General features: G+C 43.0%; 1 protein-coding gene across 1 annotated transcript; it reads right to left on the bottom strand.

The window, feature by feature from the left end:
* Positions 1 to 6396: 6396 nt before the first annotated feature.
* Positions 6397 to 21910, bottom strand: SLC39A9 (solute carrier family 39 member 9). The gene is made up of 8 exons (XM_083399022.1): positions 21691 to 21910; positions 21118 to 21282; positions 18915 to 19023; positions 15733 to 15930; positions 14955 to 15023; positions 14431 to 14516; positions 12940 to 13074; positions 6397 to 10126 (listed from the first exon to the last, which is right to left on the bottom strand). The coding sequence occupies exons 2-8, from the start codon at positions 21211 to 21213 to the stop codon at positions 9896 to 9898; spliced, it is 924 nt and encodes a 307-aa protein (XP_083255148.1). The 5' UTR covers positions 21214 to 21282; positions 21691 to 21910; the 3' UTR covers positions 6397 to 9895.
* Positions 21911 to 21993: the final 83 nt, after the last annotated feature.

Here is a 21993-nt window from a genome sequence, read left to right as displayed (position 1 = left end):
TTAATTGAGAGCCAGCTCTGAGCTTGCCTTCCCTCACACACCCCAGGGTATATTTCAGACATTGGCAGGCATCAGGGGTACGGAACCTCAGACTGTGTGCTGAATGTGGCCTTCCGGGCCTCTCCACCTGGCCCCCATGACACTCTCAGGTCACACCCCTCATTAGCCCTGCTCTGCACCCCTTCAAATGTCTTTGCCTGTCTGGAATTTGCCCTTGAACCTTGATCATCTTGCTTGCTTGCCTGGATTGAGCATGGATGAAGAGAGGGAGGTGTGTGTGTGTGTGTGTGTGTGTGTGTGTGTGTATAGAAACCAGGGTTGTGAGAGAAATTCAACTCAGTTTGCAATTAAAGCTGATTTGATCAAATCCACGCTCCCCACCCCCAAAGGAAAACCAAAGCATAGCTAAAATTTGCACTTTGCCAAATTTTGTGATGCAGTAGTGAACATGTATGTGTGAACCAGGTCTGCTGTTCTGGACACAAAACCATTTCAGCCTCCTGTAAGACAATGAAAAAGTAGACAGACTATAGGTTTGTGGGTGGTTGTCTTTTTGGGGAGAGAACAGAGCCCTGAGGTACTCCACAAGTGAGTGATCAGGGGTCCCAAACACTCACCCCCAACACCACTTTCTGGACACGGCTCAAGAGGAAGGAGCGGATCCATTGTATAACAGTGCCCCCAGCTCCCAGTTCCTCTAGATGGTCCAGAACGATGTCATGGTCAATGGCATCAAAGGCCACTGAGAGATCCAGCAGAATTAGGAAGCAGCTTTCAGCTCTGCCCCTAGCCTACCAGAGATAATCAACCAGCGCAACCAATCAGTTCCATGATGGGGCCTGAATCCTGACTGTAAGAGATCCAAATGGTCCACAGCCTCAAAACGTGCCTGGAGTTGTTCAGCGACCACCCGCTCAATCACCTTGCCCAAGAATGGAAGATTTGAGACTAGGCAATAATTGGCCATAATGGCCGGGTCCAAAGATGTGCAGAACCTTGATACTCTTAGCCTGTGGAGGATAAACTGGCCTGAAAAATCTGTACCATTTTATGGCTTGGTTCTTTTCTTTTTAATCCTCAAACACGCAACCCACCCACACTGTGAGCTGTACTGTAGCTACAGACTTATGCATCCGAATCAATCCCCAGGAGCTCAGGTCTTCCAAGTGGGCGAGAATAAAGCACTGCTCAGCTGGTCCTACTTTGGTAATAGCAACTCTGATGACTCTTGCTCAGCCCACAGCCCTGTTAAATTTTAAGAGCCTGAAATGAAAGAGGCGGGGGGACAGCAGAGCTACATTCAAAAGCCAGGAAGGTTATTCAACAAAAAAGCCATAAACGTCAGAACCCTGCATGTGGCCAGCCTTGCCATGCTTGCTAACGAGCTCGAAGGTTAATGTGTAGCCTTCCCTCGGGTTATAACTGGAAGGCCTGACTCAAGCCTTCCGGGCAGAACCAAAGTTATTACGATTAATGTGGCATATCCTTGCCCACCATGGAACAAAAAACCATGCTGTTAAACATGGGCAGAACAAGATTAGGCATTGTACCAAATACGCTGTACCATCATACTTGGGTCCATCCATTATGGAGCATAATTAAAAATACATTAGGCTCAGCTTAGCTTAGAGACACCCCACTCTTTCTACCAGACCCATTTGGATCTCTTAAGATACGTCCAGTTTCGGAAAGGGATTTGTTTTTGTTTGCATCACAAAGAGAAATGACCTAATTTGCATTATTCAGACCAATATATGAACCGAAACACATATATTCTTTGAAACATGCCCTCTTCCAATACATTTACTAATGGAAAGTGTGCATACAAAAGTGTTTGTTAGTGAAAATGCCAGTCAAAAATGCATATTGGGGGGAATCACTTGCAAAAATTGGTATATTCACCGAAACTGCATACAAAAATTTGCTTCTGAGGAACTTTAGACTAAAAGCCTGGTGCATTCTCATGAGTTTTTTTTTAAAAAAAGAAAACCACAGATTGCTGTGGAAATGTGTAGAACTGGAATTTAAGATTGGGAAAACTGAGAGAAACTGAAAATGACAGATTAATGCATCCCTTGCCAATTAATTTTCAGTGGATTTTTTTATCTACGCTGCTTAGAGATATGAATAAAGTGGTATAGAAATATCATAAGTAAATAAATGCAATGTATTACCAGTATGAAAGGGCATGAATACAGACCCTCAGCAGCTCCTCTTTGTACTCCACCACCCCCCAAACCTGGTAAAGTCTCAGGGCTCCCTCCAGATGACCCGTTTGTTGAACAAGCATCCTGATTTGCCTGCACAAAGCTTATGTGGTTAGGTTACCTCTACTCTTTACTTTCTACTCTACTCTTTCCGCGGCGGGGTGCGTTCCCGTCGTTCGGTCCCAGCGCCTGCCAACCTAGCAGTTCGAAAGCACCCCCGGCTGCAAGTAGATAAATAGGGACCGCTTACCAGCGGGAAGGTAAACGGCGTTCCGTGTGCTGCGCTGGCTCGCCAGGTGCAGCTTGTCACGCTAGCCACGTGACCCGGAAGTGTCTGCGGACAGCGCTGGCTCCCAGCCTATAGAGTGAGATGAGCGCACAACCCTAGAGTCTGGCAAGACTGGCCCGTACGGGCAGGGGTACCTTTACCTTTACCTTACTCTTTATTGAGAAGTTATCCTGATTTGCTTCTCAGATGTGCGCCCCAGACTTTTAAATGCATTTCCCTTTCACTTTCCCAACTTCAAAAAGTCTCCTTCTTTCTAAAAGCAGATTTGTTGCACAAGGGGAACAGAGCAGACCTAAAGTTCTGGCAGGCATTTGAATGCTTTGTGATGGCCTGGAGGCATCCCAAGTCTGAACACATTTTGGAAGTGGTGCTAAAAGTGATGTTTTTGCTGGCTGGTGGGGCAAATTCACAGCATTTTAATTCAATAAAATGTATAGTCTTACTGTAGACTCTTTTCTTGTCTACTTTGTTGCCCACTGGCGCCAGGCTCTCTTTAAAATGTTTCGAAGCTCCAAACATTCCCTCTACAAGGTGAGCAATGGATCTATTTTCAGTCCTAAAGTAAATATAGCAGTAGCCTACTTAGCATGTGAATAAGGGTAGCTACGCTCTTTAAACTCATCTGTAGGGTTGCATGGAGAGATAAGGCCATATTCAATGTTGCAGTTGGGAAAGGATGAGTTTAAAGGTCTCACGGCAAAGAAATCCCAAGGTCCTGCAATGCATCTTATTAGCTTCTGCAAATGTGGCAATGGCAAGACCAGAACCTCCCCCAACTCCTGCCTTCTCTTTTCCATGTACTCCACCTTGTGGATGCAAAGTTAACTGCAGGCAAGGAAGCCAAGTGCCGGGGAGGCTTTTAACAACTGTGTTAAGATGCATTACGGTCAGGCAAAATTAAAAGGAAAAACAAAAGGACACATTTTATCTGATGCCAGGAGAAATTCATTGGCTTTAGGTTTTGACTGGCAACACAAGAACAAAAAAATATTACCTGCTCAATACATTTTGGCTCATTCAAAACCAAAGTTTCTTTCCAGTTTGGTTTTGAGTGGAAAAGTGGCTTGCTCATTTTTCAGTGGCGGCAATAAGAACTCGCGGGGCAACTTCCCTGCAAACTGTCCTTGAAATAGTGAGCTGAAGGCACAGCCAGCCCAATGCATTTTGCCACCCGAGGCAGGCCACAAAAACGACACTTCCCTGCCAGGGAAGAAGGGTTGAGGGAAGAGTTACATCAGGAAGGGGGGGGGGAGATAAAGATCAGGAACAAGGGTGGGAGACCAGCAGTGCCTCCCATTAGCCAAGATACCACTATAAACGTGACACGGTGTGGGACAGGGGTCAGCAAGGTTTACCTTGCCTGGGCCGGTTCACTCCAGAGATCCCTCCGTGCGCCGGATTGTGCAGGCGCCCGCAATTTCCAGCGTCTGCACAGACACAATTTTTGGCATCTGCGCATGCACAGACGTGATTTTTGGTGCAACGAAAGCAAGTCCCCGCGCTGCACTGCGCCAGTTTAGCGCAGCGCACTGGGACTCACCAAGCGGGTGGCTCAGTTCGGGAGCAGCTCGTGGGCCAGTTAAACGGCCCCTGTGGGCCGCTTGTGGCTCATGGGCCTTAGGTTCCCGACCCCTGGTGTGTGAGACAGACCTGGCCTCCAAGGAGCACAGGACAACTCCCCATTGGCACTGCAGCAGCAGGCGATGCATTCCTTGGATCTGCTGCTTCTGAGGATCCTGCCGTCTGAGGCAGTCCTCACCTTGTCTCATGGGTCGGCTGGCCCTGGCTGAAGAGGCTGCATATAGAGGGGTTTGAAATAAAAGCAAACACTAAGCATTCCTACAACACTACTGCTGTCTAGAACTGTGGCCTCTATCTGCAGTAACCAGCATTACTCTGGGTTAGCATCTTAAGCCAATGGTCGCATGAAACTAGGGACAAATAAATCACTCTGGTACTTTTGCATGGGTTTTCTCTAAAACCCACCCCATCCTCCCATTAATATGCATTTTTAAAATAAAATAAAATAAACACAAAAATCACATAATTTTTATACGCATTTCTCAACATAATGGGTTGCACCGTTTCTCTTCCAGTTCCCCCCCTCCCCATTTTATCCTTCCAACAAGGTAGGCTAGGCTGAGGGACACTGATTAGCCCAAGGCTACCTAGTGAGCTTCATGGATGAGTGAGGATTCGAACCCAGGTCTCCCAGATTGTAGTCCAGTACTCTAACCATTACACCGCACCGGCACTCCTCAATTTCTTCTACACGTTTTGGCAGTTTGCCGGGGGTTTACAAATGATTGCTCAGTGGAGGTTCGCTATGCAGCATCGCACAAAATTTTAATGTGCCTTACAAATACGTTGTTGCTCAATAAGTTGCTCAATAAGCTAACATTAAAACCATTTTATGCATAACTGTAGCAAATTCAAAAATTATTGCACACATTATTTAGAAATGGAGATGTATTATTTTAAAATACTGAAATTCCTCATAAAAGAACTTTAAGATATATATATTTTAAAAAAGAATAAAAAAACCCTATGAAGATGGTTTAGGAATGGTAACAGTGTGGGCCATCCCTAGTACTTCTCTAAGCTTATTCTCTCACTATAGACTGCATGGTTCTTCAAAATCCTTCCAAACAGCTATCAGAATTTAGGAGTTGGGGAAGTCACTGTGAGATGGTTCCACCCCCATCTCTAAGGGCAATTTTAGAAAGAAACAATGAATAACAGGAAATAGCTCGGTTGGCTACAGCATGGTAATGCCAAGGTTGCAGATTAAATCCCCGTAAAGGACAGCTGCATCTTCCTGCATTGAATGGGGGTGGACTAGATGATCCTCAGGGTCCCTTCCAACTCTATAATTCTAAGAACTTCAGCCCCATGGGAGTTACCAAACAACCAAAGTCTATGTCCATTGTTGTTGTTTAGTCGTTTAGTCGTGTCCGACTCTTCGTGACCCCATGGACCAGAGCACGCCAGGCACTCCTGTCTTCCACTGCCACCCGCAGTTTGGTCAGATTCATGTTTGTAGCTTCGAGAACACTGTCCAATCATCTCGTCCTCTGTCATCCCCTTCTTCTTGTGCCCTCCATCTTTCTCAACATCAGGGTCTTTTCCAGTGAGTCTTCTCTTCTCATGAGGTGGCCAAGGTATTGGAGCCTCAGCTTCACGATCTGTCCTTCCAGTGAGCACTCAGGGCTGATTTCCTTAAGAATGGATGCGTTTGATCTTCTTGCAGTCCATGGGACTCTCAAGAGTCTCCTCCAGCACCATAATTCAAAAGTGTCAATTCTTCGGCGATCAGCCTTCTTTATGGTCCAGCTCTCACTTCCATACATCACTACTATGTCCATAGAATGAACATTTAACACAGGGGTTCCTAACCCTGTTAGCCCAAGAGCCACACTTGGTATTGGCCACCCCTCTGAGAACTGTGCACTAGTGTGAAACATGACCAGACTAAAAGTGCACACACAACTTATTCCAGATGCCTCTCTTATTGGAAGTAGGAAATTCAACAGCAAATGGGCGTTAACAGTAGCACCCTGGCTATGAAACATCAAAATTGTGATTTTTTGGGGTACCAGGCAAAAATGTTTGCTTATGCATGATTTTCCATGATTTTCAATTTGTTAGAAGTCCATTTCATAGGTTTCATTGTATTTTTGTTATGAATGAGTGCATCCCACCCTGAAATCCAAAAAGAGGGGTATCATCTTTAATAAATAAATAAATAAATAAAGGTTTGTATTCAAGGAGAAAGATCAAACACAAGCGCAACTTGAAATGAAATATGTGGTAGAAAAGCTACACACACACACATCTGAAGTACAAGAGACTTACTAAACCTCTACAGCAAGACTATTCACATGAAATAAGGCCAACTCCTTTTAGCAATGCAGCTAATAAAAATTTTAATATAATAAAAACAACATTTTTTAAAATGTTCACAAAGTGGGGGGAAAATCAAAAATAAGGCAGCCATCCATGGAATGATTTTATGTGTACAAATGATTTGGAGAAAAAAAACATTAAAATTACACTTTTGTACACAGAATCAGGTATACAGCTGTGCCCACAAAGTCCGAGCTGCTCAGAAACATAACCAAAGCACAGAAAAGCTGATCTCCTTTTGAAATAGACATTCAATTTTCAAATGTCTCTGTAAGCACACCCACCCACCCAAGTCTCCTGTGGTTCATCATAAAGAGCATAAAACAACAGCACATACACAAGTTCAAGTTTTCCCCATTTGAATACAGATGGCTACAAATGCAAGCTTGCTCTGAGTGTTTTGAGTTGTTGAGCCCTCTGAGCAGCTGAATATTTTCTTCTGCGGTTTCAAATTATCATTTTCAGTTATCCTGAGAAGTTTCCTTCCACCATTTGGAGATTCGGTGTTCCCTTGATATGTCTGCTCTGTTGTCCTCTTAGCTGTTATAAAACAAGTTTAACTCAGGCAAGAGAGCATCCCCGTTTTGTGAATGAAAGCAGGCTAGCCAATTAAATGGCCAAACAATGTTGCACACAGATAGAGCTCATCTTAAACTGATTTCCACTTAAACTGATTTCCACTTTCAACTCAGTCCAAAACTGACATGAATAATGGAAGTACATGAATTTGTAAGTAGTTACAAATAATAAATCCCTTTATCCTCAGCAGTCTATAGCTCCTAGGAGTCTACTGTGAAGCCTAGATTGGAATTTGTATTTTACTACTAAGAACTAAGAGCAGAACTAGACTACAAAGCCCTCATTTCAAGTGAAGATTGAAATAAATCCACATTTACCATGACCAATCTGGAAGATTCTTTAAAGTTAGGATTCTCACAGATACAAGAGATGAAACATCTGGTTGCTGTTAATAATGTAAATATTCCCCTCTCTTTGCTACCTACTTTTCTTGTGGTAGTTAGCAGATGAAGCAACTAGACACCCTCATCGCCAGAGTGGAAAATCAGGTTGCTTCTGGCAACATTCTAACCTCACAAGATCTTGACACACTGCCTCTATGACTTACCGCTCTTAAATTGATGCACACAGTATAATTCTACAGTGTGAGAGGTATACAGTATAATTCTAGATCCTGTCCCAAATGCTCTAGACGCAGCCCTATAAATCAAGGACAGAAGTCCAATGAAGCCATCCTACCAGTGGCATAATGGGCCAAAAGTTAGCGAACAGGGATGGCAGAACTGGCAGGCCTTGTTTTCATAAATACAAAGTGATCCAATATAGGTAGCTACTGGCCACTTTCCAAAATGTAATGAGCAGCTAAAGGCAACTTTGGCCAACAGCAGGATTTTCAAGATACCAGCATCACAACGCTGACTCTCAAATATTAAATATACCAGGAAAAATTGTTTTAAGTGTGGTTCAATTCCCATTCCTACACCCATTGCTTCTATGTCAGATAGTTTGCCGTTTACCCACAAGTTCCCATTTTTGCGGTTTTCCTCTTTGCCAGCTCAGGAACAGCTTCCTCCTCATCTTGCCCACCACAGGAGGCCAAATCGAGCCTTTAATTATACTTGTGCCCAACTTATCTTTGGTCATCAATGATGAAGATGTGACATGCACATCTGGGTTCACATATCAGGTGTCCGTACCTTTTCTTTGTTACAAGATTTAAGAGTATTTCTGTTTTCAACATAGAGAAGAGATTCTTCTTCAAAAGAGACTCTTGATCAGTACAAAAGCATTTTTACTTTTTTAAAGCAGGCCTATATAACCTGTGTTGCACAAACCCAGCAGCTGTGGGTTCTTACAGTCCCAGGCAGGCAAAAAGCAACAACAGGTGTTTTATTCAAGCTTCTAGTGGATCCCCTTATGTAGTTGGGTACCTGGTAGAATAGATTATACTGAGGAGGCCTGCTGAGATCTTTTAAAGTAGATCAATAATAAGCCTTCAGAAAAGACGATACATACAATATTGATTCTGTGTGGATTTTTCACTTACATTTTTAATGTTAAATGCCCCCATATATATATTTTTTAAAAAAAGATCCCTGGTGAAATTTTGATCTTGACTATCACTGCTGTACCAATGCCAAACAATACCAGCAAGCAAGAATCACCCATTAAAACAAAACCTTCATGAGGAATCATACCAATATACTATGCCAAACAACTACAGGATGTGAAGAAGGCATGGAAGAGATCAGAATTGTAAGAGCTACTGGGCTGTGAAAAGATGGGGAAACATTTGTCACGTAGAATAACTAGTGCTACAGAAAACTGCCAATTCATCTTCTTGCTTTGTGTGTGTGTTTTAAGATAAAATGACCATTAACTGAAGAACAATGGAGGTGAAGGTTTCAAATTGAAGTAAAAATTGTGCACCAAGAATGTACATAAACTTTCAGATATTTTAGGATTCTCCCTATGACTCTTACAGTTTCTTTCACAATGAAGTTAAGTTTATAGGCCAAAAGGAAGGCTCTTCTCCATGGAAAGGCACTGCATTTCAGAATTGCAGTTACACTCGATGTTTATTGAAATATTTCGGATTGAAATATTTCAGAATAAGATTTCAGGAAGAAAGGGAGGCTCAATTCAGACAGGCTCACAATTTAGAATGTTTCTTGTTTGTAATAACAAGAAATGTTAAGGTCTTTGCTTCTGTATAGGTAAATGCTTTGGGCACCCTTCACTCTTAATGAACTGTGCTTACCTTAGTCTATTTTAGCAGAATAAGCCTTTGTAGATGCGCACAGTGTCCATTTCAATAAGCACATACCCCTCTGCGCTCAGAACCACCTAACTTTCAGCCCAATGTGACTCCTTGATTCTACCATATAGATGATAACACTCAAGAGACACAATAGATGTGCTTCCTAGTAATGCAATATAAAAAATCCTATCAAGCCGTTTAACTTGTACAGATCTTTTCTAGGACTTTATCCTGTTGATGTTTCTTCACCAGATGCATCTCCCAAGATAGTTATGCCTTCATTATCACATGAAAAATCTTGGAGGTGAAAACTAGTCCCAGATGTCAGAAGGCAGCATCCAATGTCAAGAGGTCAGCTGTGAATGCTGACATATAGAATACTTTTGATTATGCTTTCATGATGAGCCACAAAGTCCTTCCCAAATCATCTGCCATAGAATCTCTAAATTCCAACTTCCCTGAGAATAGGGCAGGAAGTCATAATTAAAACATCTTCAGAAAAGGGAAGTTATGCAGAATTTATATCCGGCTGTCGAGAGTATCATCTCCTATGCTAACAAGCTTTCCCATAAATCCTCCTTTGCGTCTCTCTGACTCCTTAAAACAGATGGGGTGGTTAACAGGGTAAGAGAGACAATGATAAAAGGGCAGCTTGACACACCAGATTGCTGCTCACATCAGAGACTGAGGAGAAGATTGCTGCACTTCAGACCTTTAATGCTGGTGTCCAATGGACAGAATCAGAGGAATCAGGCAGCCGAGAACTAATGCTGCCACCTCCAGGCGACTGAGTCCTTTGCCTCCAGTAGAGTCAGGTTTGTGGCTATGTCCCATTCCGCCCACTTCAGGGAGAACGTGAACTGTGGCAACATAAAGAAAAGTTCCAGCAGAGAAAAGCATGGCGACTCCAGTGGCATTGACGTCTGAAAGTGCTTGTTTGCTGCTCTGTAAAAGAAGAGGGTGGCAAGGGAGAGAAAACACAGTTGATCTGTCTTTAATAATGCTTGTAACTTATTCCAGGGAAGAAGTCAACTCTGAAGAAATGTTAATGTTGACCTAAAAGGATTTCTGCAATCAAAAAACCAAGCTACCTTTACAGCTATTTTCCCTCATTGCCCCCTAAAGATTATTATCTTTAATACACATGCACTGGTCATTGCAAAAACAGACTGCCTACAGATGGTTAACATAATATTGATTATGAAATCATAATTTCCCCCCTGTAAGGGTGGTGGGCCCACTCAGATGGCCTGCACTCAGAGACTGATGGAAACTGATGTGTTCCTGATCGCTCTGGGGGATTTTCCAGTGGAGAAAGCTAACGATTCTTGATCTCGCTATGGAATTGTGCAATGAAACGTGTGGTTGACACAAACATTCCCATGCGTCCTTTCTGGCGTTGTGGAGCCCAAGCAGCCCTTTGGTATTCTGAGAAGCTCCAGGCTATAGAACAAGTTGGATGAAGGTAAAGGTAAAGGTACTCCTGCCCGTACGGGCCAGTCTTGACAGACTCTAGGGTTGTGCGCCCATCTCACTCAAAGAGGCCGGGGGCCAGCGCTGTCCGGAGACACTTCTGGGTCACGTGGCCAGCGTGACATCGCTGCTCTGGCGAGCCAGAGCCGCACACGGAAACACCGTTTACCTTCCCGCTAGTAAGCAGTCCCTATTTATCTACTTACACCCGGTGGTGCTTTCAAACTGCTAGGTTGGCAGGCACTGGAACCAAACAACAGGAGCGCACCCCGCCGCGGGGATTCGAACCGCCGACCTTTCAATCGGCAAGCCCTAGGCGCTGAGGCTTTTACCCACAGCGCCACCCGCGTCCCTCAAGTTGGATGAAGACCTGAGCGCAAATGGCTCAAGCCCTGCTGTGAAGTTGATCAAACACGTAATTATGCCTACCATGTGGCAGTGCGAGCTGCAAAAAAGCTCATTTTGCAGCTCGCATTGCATCCTCTTGCAGTCGGTAGCAGTTATTTGGGACAGTCTGGAAGTTACTGACTCCCTGGTGTGGGAGGGACCTCTTTCAAAGACCTACTGTGACTAACTGGTTACACACTTTGAGGATAATGTTGCTTGACTTTGAAGTGATCTTTATTCTGCACTTGTTGCACTCCACTCAAACACTTCAGTATATGGAACTAGTGCTGTTACAGGTGCCACATACTACCTCTTCTGTATTTAGTGTGGCAGCACATACACTTTGGGACTGACTCCCTGCCTACTGACACCAGGCAGCTGACACCACGCAGGCTTGCCCTTTTTTCAGCTTCTGCTAAAAATAATTTTGTTCAAACAGCCTACCCAGATATGTCATATATATAGTATGTTGATGTGTGTTTTAACTGGTTTTTAGTTTACTGCTGATTTTATTTTATTCAATGTTTTGAATAGTTGTTTTTACTGACAAGCTTATTGCTTTATAATCTTTGTAAACCACTTTGAGGGTGTTTGTTTGTTACAATCAAACAATGTATAAATTTTATGAAATAAATAGCCAAACAATGGTTTTCATTCAAAGCATGTCTGCACAAGGAACCATTAACAAAGTTGGATCCAGACATGCTCTTCTGTGGGTAAAGGGCTCCTGCCAGTTGCAGAAGGGACTCTAATCCTGTGGGGGGTGCCTGCTGGGGGTTAGGGGCAGTTAATTTCTACCCAATCATCCTTAAATTACCATTTCCCATACTGTTCTAGACAGTTATCCTGTTATGAATGACATGCTTTGAATGAGCCACAAGATTGGCTGAAGACCATCACCCAAATTGGATGCTGTTAATGAACTATTTCTGAACTGTGTTGATCAGAGATGGGATGTTCATGCTCTGGCAAAAAGTACCACACCTGCAAGGAAGCGTGAAAGGCCGGCCATGCATTGCTAGTTACAAACAATGAGTATTGTACTGTGCCAGAAGTTACAGAAGATCAAGTACAAACAATAAGTATTACAATAATAATAATAACAATAATTTATTATTTGTACCCCGCCCATCTGGCTGGGTTTCCCCAGCCACTCTGGGCGGCTTCCAACAAAGATGAAAAATACACTAATGTGCCAAGAACATGCTAAGGACTGCCAGGAACATTCACTCAGGAATATGAGATTCAGATGCACAACGAGAAGAGCATATAAGATTAGACCGTCTCGGACTAAGCTGTGTGCTGGACTGGGATCCTGAAGTCTGCCACCCATAACTCTGGCGAAGAGCGAGTTGAGTGTGTATGCGTGTGTGGGTGTTTGACTGAGTGCATGTTCCCTCATCTTGTTATATGCTATGTTTGTTAATCAATAAAGCAATTTTATAGAATCATTCCAATACGTATTGGTTGTCTGACTGCTTACTTGCCCTCTCTCTAGAGCTTACTGAATCTCATTTATGCTAAACATCTAAACAGATAAAAGAACCTAGTTTATTCTTAAGCCCCCCCCCCCAACTTTTCAGGAGGCAAAAAGGAAAGGCGGAATCAGCAGAAATTGTTTCCACTCTACCTTTCTTCACCACGGTATCTCCTTCAATCCATGTAAGATCCATTATGTTTTTAGTTACTGTGCAATTGTCTAGCTGCAGTTTTTAAAAAATACAGACATACTGCTATTTTTTCAGCTGTAAGACTAACTGGATGGTAGTGTGTTAAGTGGCTCACAAATAAAAGTGACAAAAGGAGTAGATAGAGCACCTCTGAAGAGTTGATTAAACACTGGCCATGCTCCTCAGCTATTAATCAGTATTCTGGAAAGTTAGACCTGAAATATTTACCTTGCTTAGTCCCAAGTAAGTCACCATTGACAGAACAGGGGCTGCAAGTGCAAAAACCAGCAAGTGCTTCCTGATTCGATTCCGTTCAAGACCAGCGTGCATTAGGAAGGAAACAAGACCAAAAGCAGCTGGTGCCTACAAGAGAAAAAACAGTCAACAAAACTCTTATGTACAAATACAAAAGAAAGTGACACCCCTCTTTCTGCTCATGTGAAATTCAATGTTCAGCTAGCCACACTGCTACTAGCCTGTAGCCATGCCGTGTGTAGCTTTCTCTGCATTTATGGTTATTCTGAGCATGAGGTGTACTGCAAGCACCTCATTTTTACTTATTAGATTTACAAACTGCCTCTCAAAAAGCATGCTATTAGCACTTCACAGCTCAAAGGTTTGCATAATCATTAAAATCACATTAAGTAGGCTATAAATGGTCTTTTCCACCTTCATTTTTATATTTATTAACTTCAAAGCAGCATCAATCACAAGTTTCTGCTGGAAAATGCACTTCTATTCCTAACTTACCAAGTTTCACTATGTGACCTGGAGTACAGCGGGGAAATTCTCAACTCATAGATTTAGAACCTTTTAGCATGACATCCCTTTTCTGCTTTTTAAAATAAGCTAAAATGACTCTTTCCTCACAGGGAAAGGACTCTATTTCAACCTTTTATCACTCCTTTCCCATCCTAGGCTATCAGAAAGATACCACACACTTAAATGCATCTATTTACTACTAGGATGCAATATATAATTGTATGCCAACTAAAGAACAATTAAGAAAATGTTTGGATGTCTTAAGACCCACATAGTTTATTGAATCAAAATTTATACAACCAGAGAGAATTTCTGTTACAATTTCAAATTCCTAACAGCCGATAGTGAAATATGTAGATTATTGCATTGCGTTACACATGGGACTTCCTCTGAAGATGGTTCAGAAGTTTCAGCTGGTGCAGAATTCAGTGGCGGGTTGCTCTCTGGAACAAGATAGCTTCAGCATATAGTGCCAATCCCGGTCCGATTGCACTAGCTGCCAATTAGTTTCTGGGCCCAATTCAAAGTGCTGGTTTTGAAGTAAAACCTTAAATGGCTCAGGACTGCAAAACCTCAAGTACTTTTTCTTGCCCTATGATCAGACCTTGTGCTCATCATCTGAGGCCTCCTCCATGAGAGGTCCAGAGGGCAGCAAAATGAGAACGGCCCTTTCTGTGGTGGCTCCGTTGTAGGATGCTCTCCCCAGGGAGGCTTGCCTGGTGTCTTCATTACCTATCTTTAGGCACCAGGCAAAAACAACTTTTGTCCCAGGCCTTTGGCTAATGAGCCAATCTATGGCCTTTTAAATTGTGGCGGGTTTTGTTTTTGTTTGTTACTATCTTACACATTTTGGTGTTGTAAATTGCCCTGTGATGTTCAGATGAAAGGTGCTATAGAACTGTAATAAATTTAACAAGCAAACAAGAAATATGTAAAGGTTTGAGACTCAAAACTTACCTTATGTAACATAATTGCAACAAACACTATTAGCTGGACACTGGTCTGAGATGTGGAAGCAGCCGCACCCAAGGCAACACCATCAGCTTAATGAAGATGGAAAAAAGCAAACCACACAAAAGTGAACTTACCTATTGATCAAAGGCTTACTGGGACCAATTTATGCAAGGAACAAGCGTACCAACACACCTCTTATGCCACTCCAGAGACCTGAACCAGAAGCTTCCCCCACCCCTCAGAAAAAAAACTTAAATTAAAAGCAAATATGATGCTTCTTGCTTATGCACTGAATTACATGTCCCCATTAGGTACATCTCCCTGAGCTTCATGACAGTCTTCTGTCTCCCTTCTCTTATCCAATACAAGATAATGCTCAGTTAGCCTGGAACTGGCTATAGCAAGCATGATACAAAGGACTAACTACTAGTGTCACATTTAGCAAAGCAACCCTAATTCTAACCCAGGTGACCTGACAATATATGAAGGTCTTTGGCATTATGCAGAAATGAAAAACAGTAACCTACCTGCAGCATGAACAACTAGTCCCAGTGTGGTAGTAATTTTGGAATTGCCCGACCTTGCTGCTTCTGGGTCTGAAATAATTAAGGAATCTTAAGCAAATAAGATACAAATAAGTAGGAAGAGAACCCTAAAGAAAAATATTACAGGCATTAAGGCACAATTTTTCAACTGAAACCAAACTACAACTTCTTAAAAGGTCACTTGTTTCTTTATTTCAGATTATGTTTAGAATTAAGGGAAGGTGGAATATTCCAAATATTCCAAAAAGCTTTGAGAGACATTAAACTTCAGTTTTCCTATTGCCCATTCTCTTCCTGTTTTTATGTGATGGGTCTGTTTGCTGCAGCTGGCCCTGGATATATATTAATTACTGCTTGTTGTTTCTAGTATTTTACCTATGATTTTTAAATCAATTTTCTGTGTTTCATTGGACTGTTTCATATACTTTTTGTTATTTGTTTGTTTAGCATAGATATTTTCTGAAAAGTGGGATATAAATTTATTAAAATAAATAAAATACCAGTAGCTGCATTTTCACTGATTGCTATTATTTCCTGAATTAAGACTGCATTTACCCAGTACTTTAAAGCTGTCATACTGTGTACTTCTTTGTTTAACTGTAAAAATCTAGAACATTATGAAACATTTTCTTTACATCAGTGAGTGTTTAACAAATTGTTCTACTTAGGAGTGAATACCAGAATATTCATTCAGGTACTTGAATATTTCAAAGCCCTCGTAATTTACTCTGGTTATGTGTCCATAGAAGTTAAGACTTACCATCTGTAGCGTGGACATGAGAACTGCCAATCTGATCTACCAGAAGCATAAAGACAAACCCAAGGACCAGGGAAACACCAATATAAGCATGTAACCTTGAATGGTCATGGCTGTGGACATGGTCATGTACTACGGGCACATCTGCTGCCTTTTCTGATTCAACCATCTTTTGAGTCTCACTAGCTGGGTGGTGCTTTGCTAGAAAAAACAAAAACAGGACAATCTGGAGTTATAACACAGAAGCCTCAAACATTACATTCCCAACTTATTTTTAATTGTCAAACAATTTGTTGCCCTACTAGTCCCAAAGCACTCCTTTGTGCTTTTGGAAATAGAGTATTGCAATGATAACCAAATTCTCTATAGCATATGAGGTAATCAGGATAGCTGTGTGGTGTTCTTTATATCCCAGGAAGAGATTACTGTATGTCCAGGGAGCCTCTCTCAACCTTGGGTTCCCAGATGTTGCTGGATTACAACTCCCATCTTCCCTAACCACTGGCTCTGCTAGCTAGGGATGATGGGAGTTGTAGTCCAACAACATCTGGGGACCCTAGGTTGAAAAAGGCTGCCCCAAGATGTAACACCAACATGGCTCAGTCATCTGCCTCCCCAGCTCTCTGAGCTGCATCACGTTTTCCAGATGGAAAGAGTTAGTAAACGGAAAGAGGAGACAGTTAAGGAGATGGGGAATGAGCAACAAAGAGGACAGTGAATATATTCTTATTAACCCTTATCTGCAGGGTGGATAGATCTGTTTCCAAACGATTAACAATTGGAAAGTGAAGCATTCATCTAAGGTAAAGGTACCCTATTAGCGGAATGCCAAAAACTTTATTAGGGTAATTTCTTTATTAGGCCAACTCAAATGTCGCAAGATGGTGTGCAAGGTTTTGAGTTCTCCAGATGGCTTGGGTGGAATTTGGCGAGGCTGTCTGATAAAACCATCTGTATCTATATCTGGTAAGAGTCTAAAAATGGGATGTGGAAGGAGGCAGCAGACATTCAAAATACTCTTTAATGTGTAACACAGGCTTCAGGTTGCACCAAGGCACTTTAGGAAGGCAAGACACATAATGCTCAACTCCTCATCTCTGAAAATACAAACACCAGCTGTTACACAGTTCTGTCTCCATCCTTAGACAAAACAGACAGGTTCCTTCAAATAAAGAGAAACTATGCAGTCTTTATGCTAGCAAAGGTAAAGATTTTTTGGTGTATTTAAGATCCTCTTGCTCCGCTTTGGGATCCTGCTGTTGTACAGCTAAGCTATGGTTTAATGCGAATGAGCAGCATGGTGATGCACACTGCTCAAACATTCTTCACAAAGGAAACAAGCCAGATGCTGGCTTGTCCTGTTATCCAAACCCAAACTTGTGGTTTGTTCCTCCCCTCTCCACAACAAATTATAAGCCCAGGTTCAGATGAGACAAGTCAGAATCTGGCTCGTTTCATCTTCTGCATGGCAGGAGGGAGCAGCACCAAAGGAATTCTTGAGAAGGGTGCAGCAGCATGATGTTAATTTACATTAAACTATAGTTTGTTTAAAATTGATTTAAATGAGATGTGCAAAGAAGGCTGGTTCTCTCAGCCTAACACCTTAATCTTATGGTTGTAAGTTGTTTTAAATTGTTGTTAATATTGTTTCCTGACCTGGGACCTTAAGGTGAAGGGCAGGTAAAAAAAATAAATTAGCAGCAGCAGCAGCAATAACACCACACTGTGAGGTACAGTCTTCTCTAAAATCTAATAAGCACATAGAACTGTCCAGAATTTTACCTATTTTTCACATTATTATCTTTGAATCCCCATGGTATATCACAAGCTGCTTTTGAAAGCCCCCTCCATTTCAAAAACCGACTGCCATGTGGCATGGGGTGCTGTTAGTCAAGAAAAACAAATCAAAATTCCTCCTTGGGCTCACAGAAGTAAGTTTCAAAGTTGTCCGGATCCTGGTTATGATCTTTAACCTATTTTGGACCTTTAATTAAGATGGAAATAGAAAGCTTAAAATTGTTCTACAACTATTACAATTCAAAATACCTCATAGTCTATAAGACCACAATTTGGGACTGCAAACAAACTAAAAGTTTCTCTTCTGTAGTAACCAGTGCTTGAATTTTTAATCATAGAATCTTAGAGTTGGAAGGGACCCTAAGGGTCATCTAGTCCAACCCCCTGCAATGCAGGAATCTCAGCTAAGGCATCCATGACAGATGGCCATCCAACCTCTGTTTAAAAACCTCCAAAGTGTCCACCACCTCTCATGGGAGGTTCCACTGCTGAACAGCTCTTACTGTCAGAAAGTTTTTTCGAATGTTTAGTCAGACTCTCCTTTCTTGCAACTTGAAGTCATTGGTTCGAGTCCTACCCTCCAGAGCAGGAGAAAACAAGCATGCTCCCTCCTCCATGTGACAGCCCTTAAGATATTTGAGGACAGTTATCATATCTCCTCTGTCTCCTCTTTTCCAGGCTAAACATACCCAGCTCCTTCAAATGCTCCTCATAAGGCTTAGTTTCCAGACCCTTGATCATCTTGGTTGCCCTCCTCTGTACACGTTCCAGCTTGTCAACATCGTTCTTACACTGTAGTGCCCGGAACTGGACACAGTATTCCAGGTGTGGTCTGACCAAGGCAGAACACAGTGGTACTATTACTTCCCCTGATCTGGACACTATACTTCTGTTGATGCAGCCTAGAATAGCATTAACTTGTTTTACTGCTGCATCACAATGTTGACTCATGTTAAGCTTGTGGTCCACCAAGACCCCTAGATCCTTTTCACATGTTCTGCTAGTAAGCCAGAGGTCCTCCATCCTATATTTGTGCATCTGGTCCTTCCTGCCTAAGTGCAGAACCTTACATGTGTCCCAATATGTTAAGGTCATTTTGAATTCTGATGCTGTCTTCTGTGGCATTAGCTATCCTTTCCAGTTTGGTGTCATCTGCAAATTTGATGAGCATCCCCTCAATTCCTTCATCCAAGTCGTTTTTAAAGACGCTGAACAACAACGGGCCCAGGACAGAACCTTGCGGCACCCCATTTGTCACTTTTTTCCAGGATGATGAGGAACCCTTAATGAGTACTCTTTGGGTTCGGTCAACCAGCTACTAGTGCACCTAACAGTTACATCGTTTAACCCACATACTCTGCACCAGAAGAATAGTGTTGTTTTCTCACCCTCCAGGATATCTTCATAAAGTGCATGTACTCCTTCAGGCACAATGACAGCCAAGGCAGTTCCACAAAGAAGTCCAGCACCAAGGACTGTGACCAGCTTCAACCTTTCCTGCAAATAAAATTCAGAATGAATATTTCATAAGAACCAAAATTATGACACACAAATAATTTTTGGATAGATATTGTTTGCTCAAATATACACCTGAGCTCTTGATATTAGAATTGGGAGAGGGGAACAGAAACTTGGTGCTAGCCAGATGTGGCACTTCAAGCATCTTGCCTGCCCACTGCCAACCCCAACCTTAAACTCTGGAGCTGGAGAATAAGTCTGGGGCTTTTTTGTGATGGGCAGTGGTGGCACTTTACACACCTTACCACAAAAATGGCTATCCCAACTTTTGTTTGTAGCTTGGAGCAGCATAGCAGCAGGATGGATCATTGTAATGTGCCTTCTGAAACACAGTACAATTGCAGTGTCACTTCTTGCCAGCTCTAAGCTAGAAAGCAAGGGTGGGTCTCCTCTCATTGCCTTTCATCTTGGCAAAACAGGAAAGCAAAAATGCAAATAACTGTTTAAAAAAGAGAAACCGAATAGTGCAATTCTGAATACATGTATTTGAACTGGCATTTTACCAAGGACTGATTCACACAGCTATCTACAGAAACCCTACAAATCTCCAAAATCTAATGTGGGCATACACTGCAGGAAGCAATAGTTGATCAAGAGGTCTCTGGACCACATACACATAACAAATGTGCAGTGCTTTAAAAACCCATTTTGAGCATTTCCAATATGAGCACCACTTAATATTAACGTATCACACTGCCCTAGCTTGCTTAAGCAAGTTGGTAGAAGGGCTCCTTCTGTTTGCATAAGGGACTGAGATCCAGAGGAGGCTTCCAGCAGTGGAATTAGGAACTGAACAAACCAGGCGTTTATTTAACCAGCCATGTAGAAAAATGTAATATCTTCCAAATACATAGCTCCTCAGCCACTGTGGCCCAATGGTACAGTACATCCAAGATTTCTGGAAAAACTTGCAATTAGCTTGCAATAAGCTGAAAAGGTGCTATTCACTACAAAAGTTACACAACTAAGGAAGCTGCCTACTCCAACTAAACCAGCAATTTTCAAATTACTTGTTGTAGCTCAGCACTTTACAGTCAATTCTCCCAAAGAGAAAAATCATAGTACAGTAAAAAGTATCCAAAAGCAACCGTGCCATTCATGTTTCTCACAGTAAAGTAGTTGCCGCATATTATAGAAATCTTTTTCTAATAGTGATATTTAGCATATATGCTAAATGAAAGCCCATATAAGAACTCAAGTACTGCCTTTAATACATGAAACATCGGGTGATTGTTTGTCTTGTACATTTATCCTTTAGCATCAAATTTCACCCCCCCCCCCAAAAAAACACACACACACACACCATGGAAGCTTCAAAAAGTATTTTTCAGGAAGTTTTTATCACAACACAATCCTAGTGCTATGTATGCATTTTTATTTTTATTTTACATATAAGATCAGAAGAATCAGAGATACTCTGTCAAATGGACAGAGGTGAGGCAACAGGTAGAGGTTATGGGAAAAAGTTTTCTTGTTCAAGTTTGAGTTACCAGTAAAGGACAATAACAAAGTGATAAAAAACATATCAACATTTTTAGTATAAAGAATACCGAGTTCTCAGTAATTTGGATTTCACAAGACATTTCTGCAAGCTATACAAACCAAGCCACACAATACAAATGTTAAAGCTATTTACCTTTACCAACATTTGCACCACACACACCCTTAGCAGAGGGAGGTAAAGGTCAGAGGGAACTTAGTCAAGTAAAAATTACAGTTAATCACAGAGAGAACTCAAAACGCTGCTTTTGCTTTTTTAAAACCTCCAATTTTTGCCACCTCTTCTTCCCCCCCTAGTCATCGCAGAGCACGGAAATCGTGACGTGTGGATCATGGGTAGCTGGGACGTGTACCCTATTTCAAAAGGTGGGCTAAGTTTGCAGGTTAGGCTTCCGTTTACCCAGAGGATTTATTGCTTTCTCTCACTGTTTCTCATTTGCTGCCTCACTCTTTTTGAAAAAGCAGGCGGTTCTGTCTGTCTGTCTCTCTCTCACCCACACACTGGACGAACTCGCTCCTGCGCGTCTCCCTTACAAAAGCAGACGGACAGTTACGCGGGAGCCTCCTCCTTACCTCGGAAAAGTTCACCGCTAAAGGGATGATCCCGGCCACGTAGCAGCCAACCAGCATAGCCAGGGAGAGCAAGCTGATCGACAAGAAGTCATCCATGGCCGGCTTCTGCTCCTCGGCCGAGCTGCTCGCAGGGGCTCCGACTCACGAGAGGATTCGCCTTCCCGGCTGCGGAAGGGGAGCCAGCCTCAGGGGTCGCATGAAGCAGCGAGCGGGACAGCGGCGCCTCCTCCCGCGCCCGCAACAGGCCGAGACCCCGCGAGACACCTGCGCGCCTGGGACGCCGCAAACTCCCCCCAAGGCCCCGCCCGCCCGCTGCCTCCGCGGAGAGGCTCGGAGGCCCCGAACCAACCCCTGGAGGCTGCCTCCCGTCCCTCGGACCCGCAGCTCGAAGGACAGGCGCCCTTGCGGTGCAAGCGGAGAGACAGGCAGGCCGGCTCCCGTCACGCAGAGCGAGAAAGCTACAAGGGAGCCCGAGAAACGGCCTGTGCCTCAGCCTCCCGCCACCATCCCTGCCGCCAGCATATGCCCAGCTCCCTCAGCTGTTGCCATGAAGGCCAAGTGGCAGCTCCTCACTCGACTTCCTCTTCCCTCACTCGACTTCCGGGACACTTGGCAGTTGAAAGGAGGCCCGTTGACCAAGCAACGCTGCATTTGACTCCCTCGTCTTCCCTGCCCAATTTTAAGATGGCGGAGAAAGGGGAGGAGAGCTGGGCACTGTAACGGGCGGCCATGCGTTGTTGTCTTTTTTGCCAGGAATGAGACGGCCGAGCGAGCCCTCACTAAAGATGGCCGCTTTCTGAGTTCTTGCAAAACTTCCGTCTCCCGCGCGGAGAGAACTGACGGCGAGCCACAGTCTCGCGAGATTTATGTACCCGA

The sequence above is a fragment of the Podarcis tiliguerta genome (genome assembly GCF_965153285.1).
Source record: "Podarcis tiliguerta genome assembly, chromosome: 1".
NCBI lineage: Eukaryota > Metazoa > Chordata > Lepidosauria > Squamata > Lacertidae > Podarcis > Podarcis tiliguerta.
This window is presented reverse-complemented; position numbering and strand designations above follow the sequence as displayed.

Bases quoted from the DNA above. Each gene is read 5' to 3' on its own strand.
- SLC39A9 (XM_083399022.1), bottom strand. From the start codon at position 21,213: ATGGATGACTTCTTGTCGATCAGCTTGCTCTCCCTGGCTATGCTGGTT. The intron at 15,024-15,732 runs GTAAGTCTTAAC...TAATTATTTCAG, and splicing joins TCATGTCCACGCTACAGATG to ACCCAGAAGCAGCAAGGTCG. The intron at 10,127-12,939 runs GTAAATATTTCA...CTTCTTTTACAG, and splicing joins CTTACTTGGGACTAAGCAAG to AGCAGCAAACAAGCACTTTC.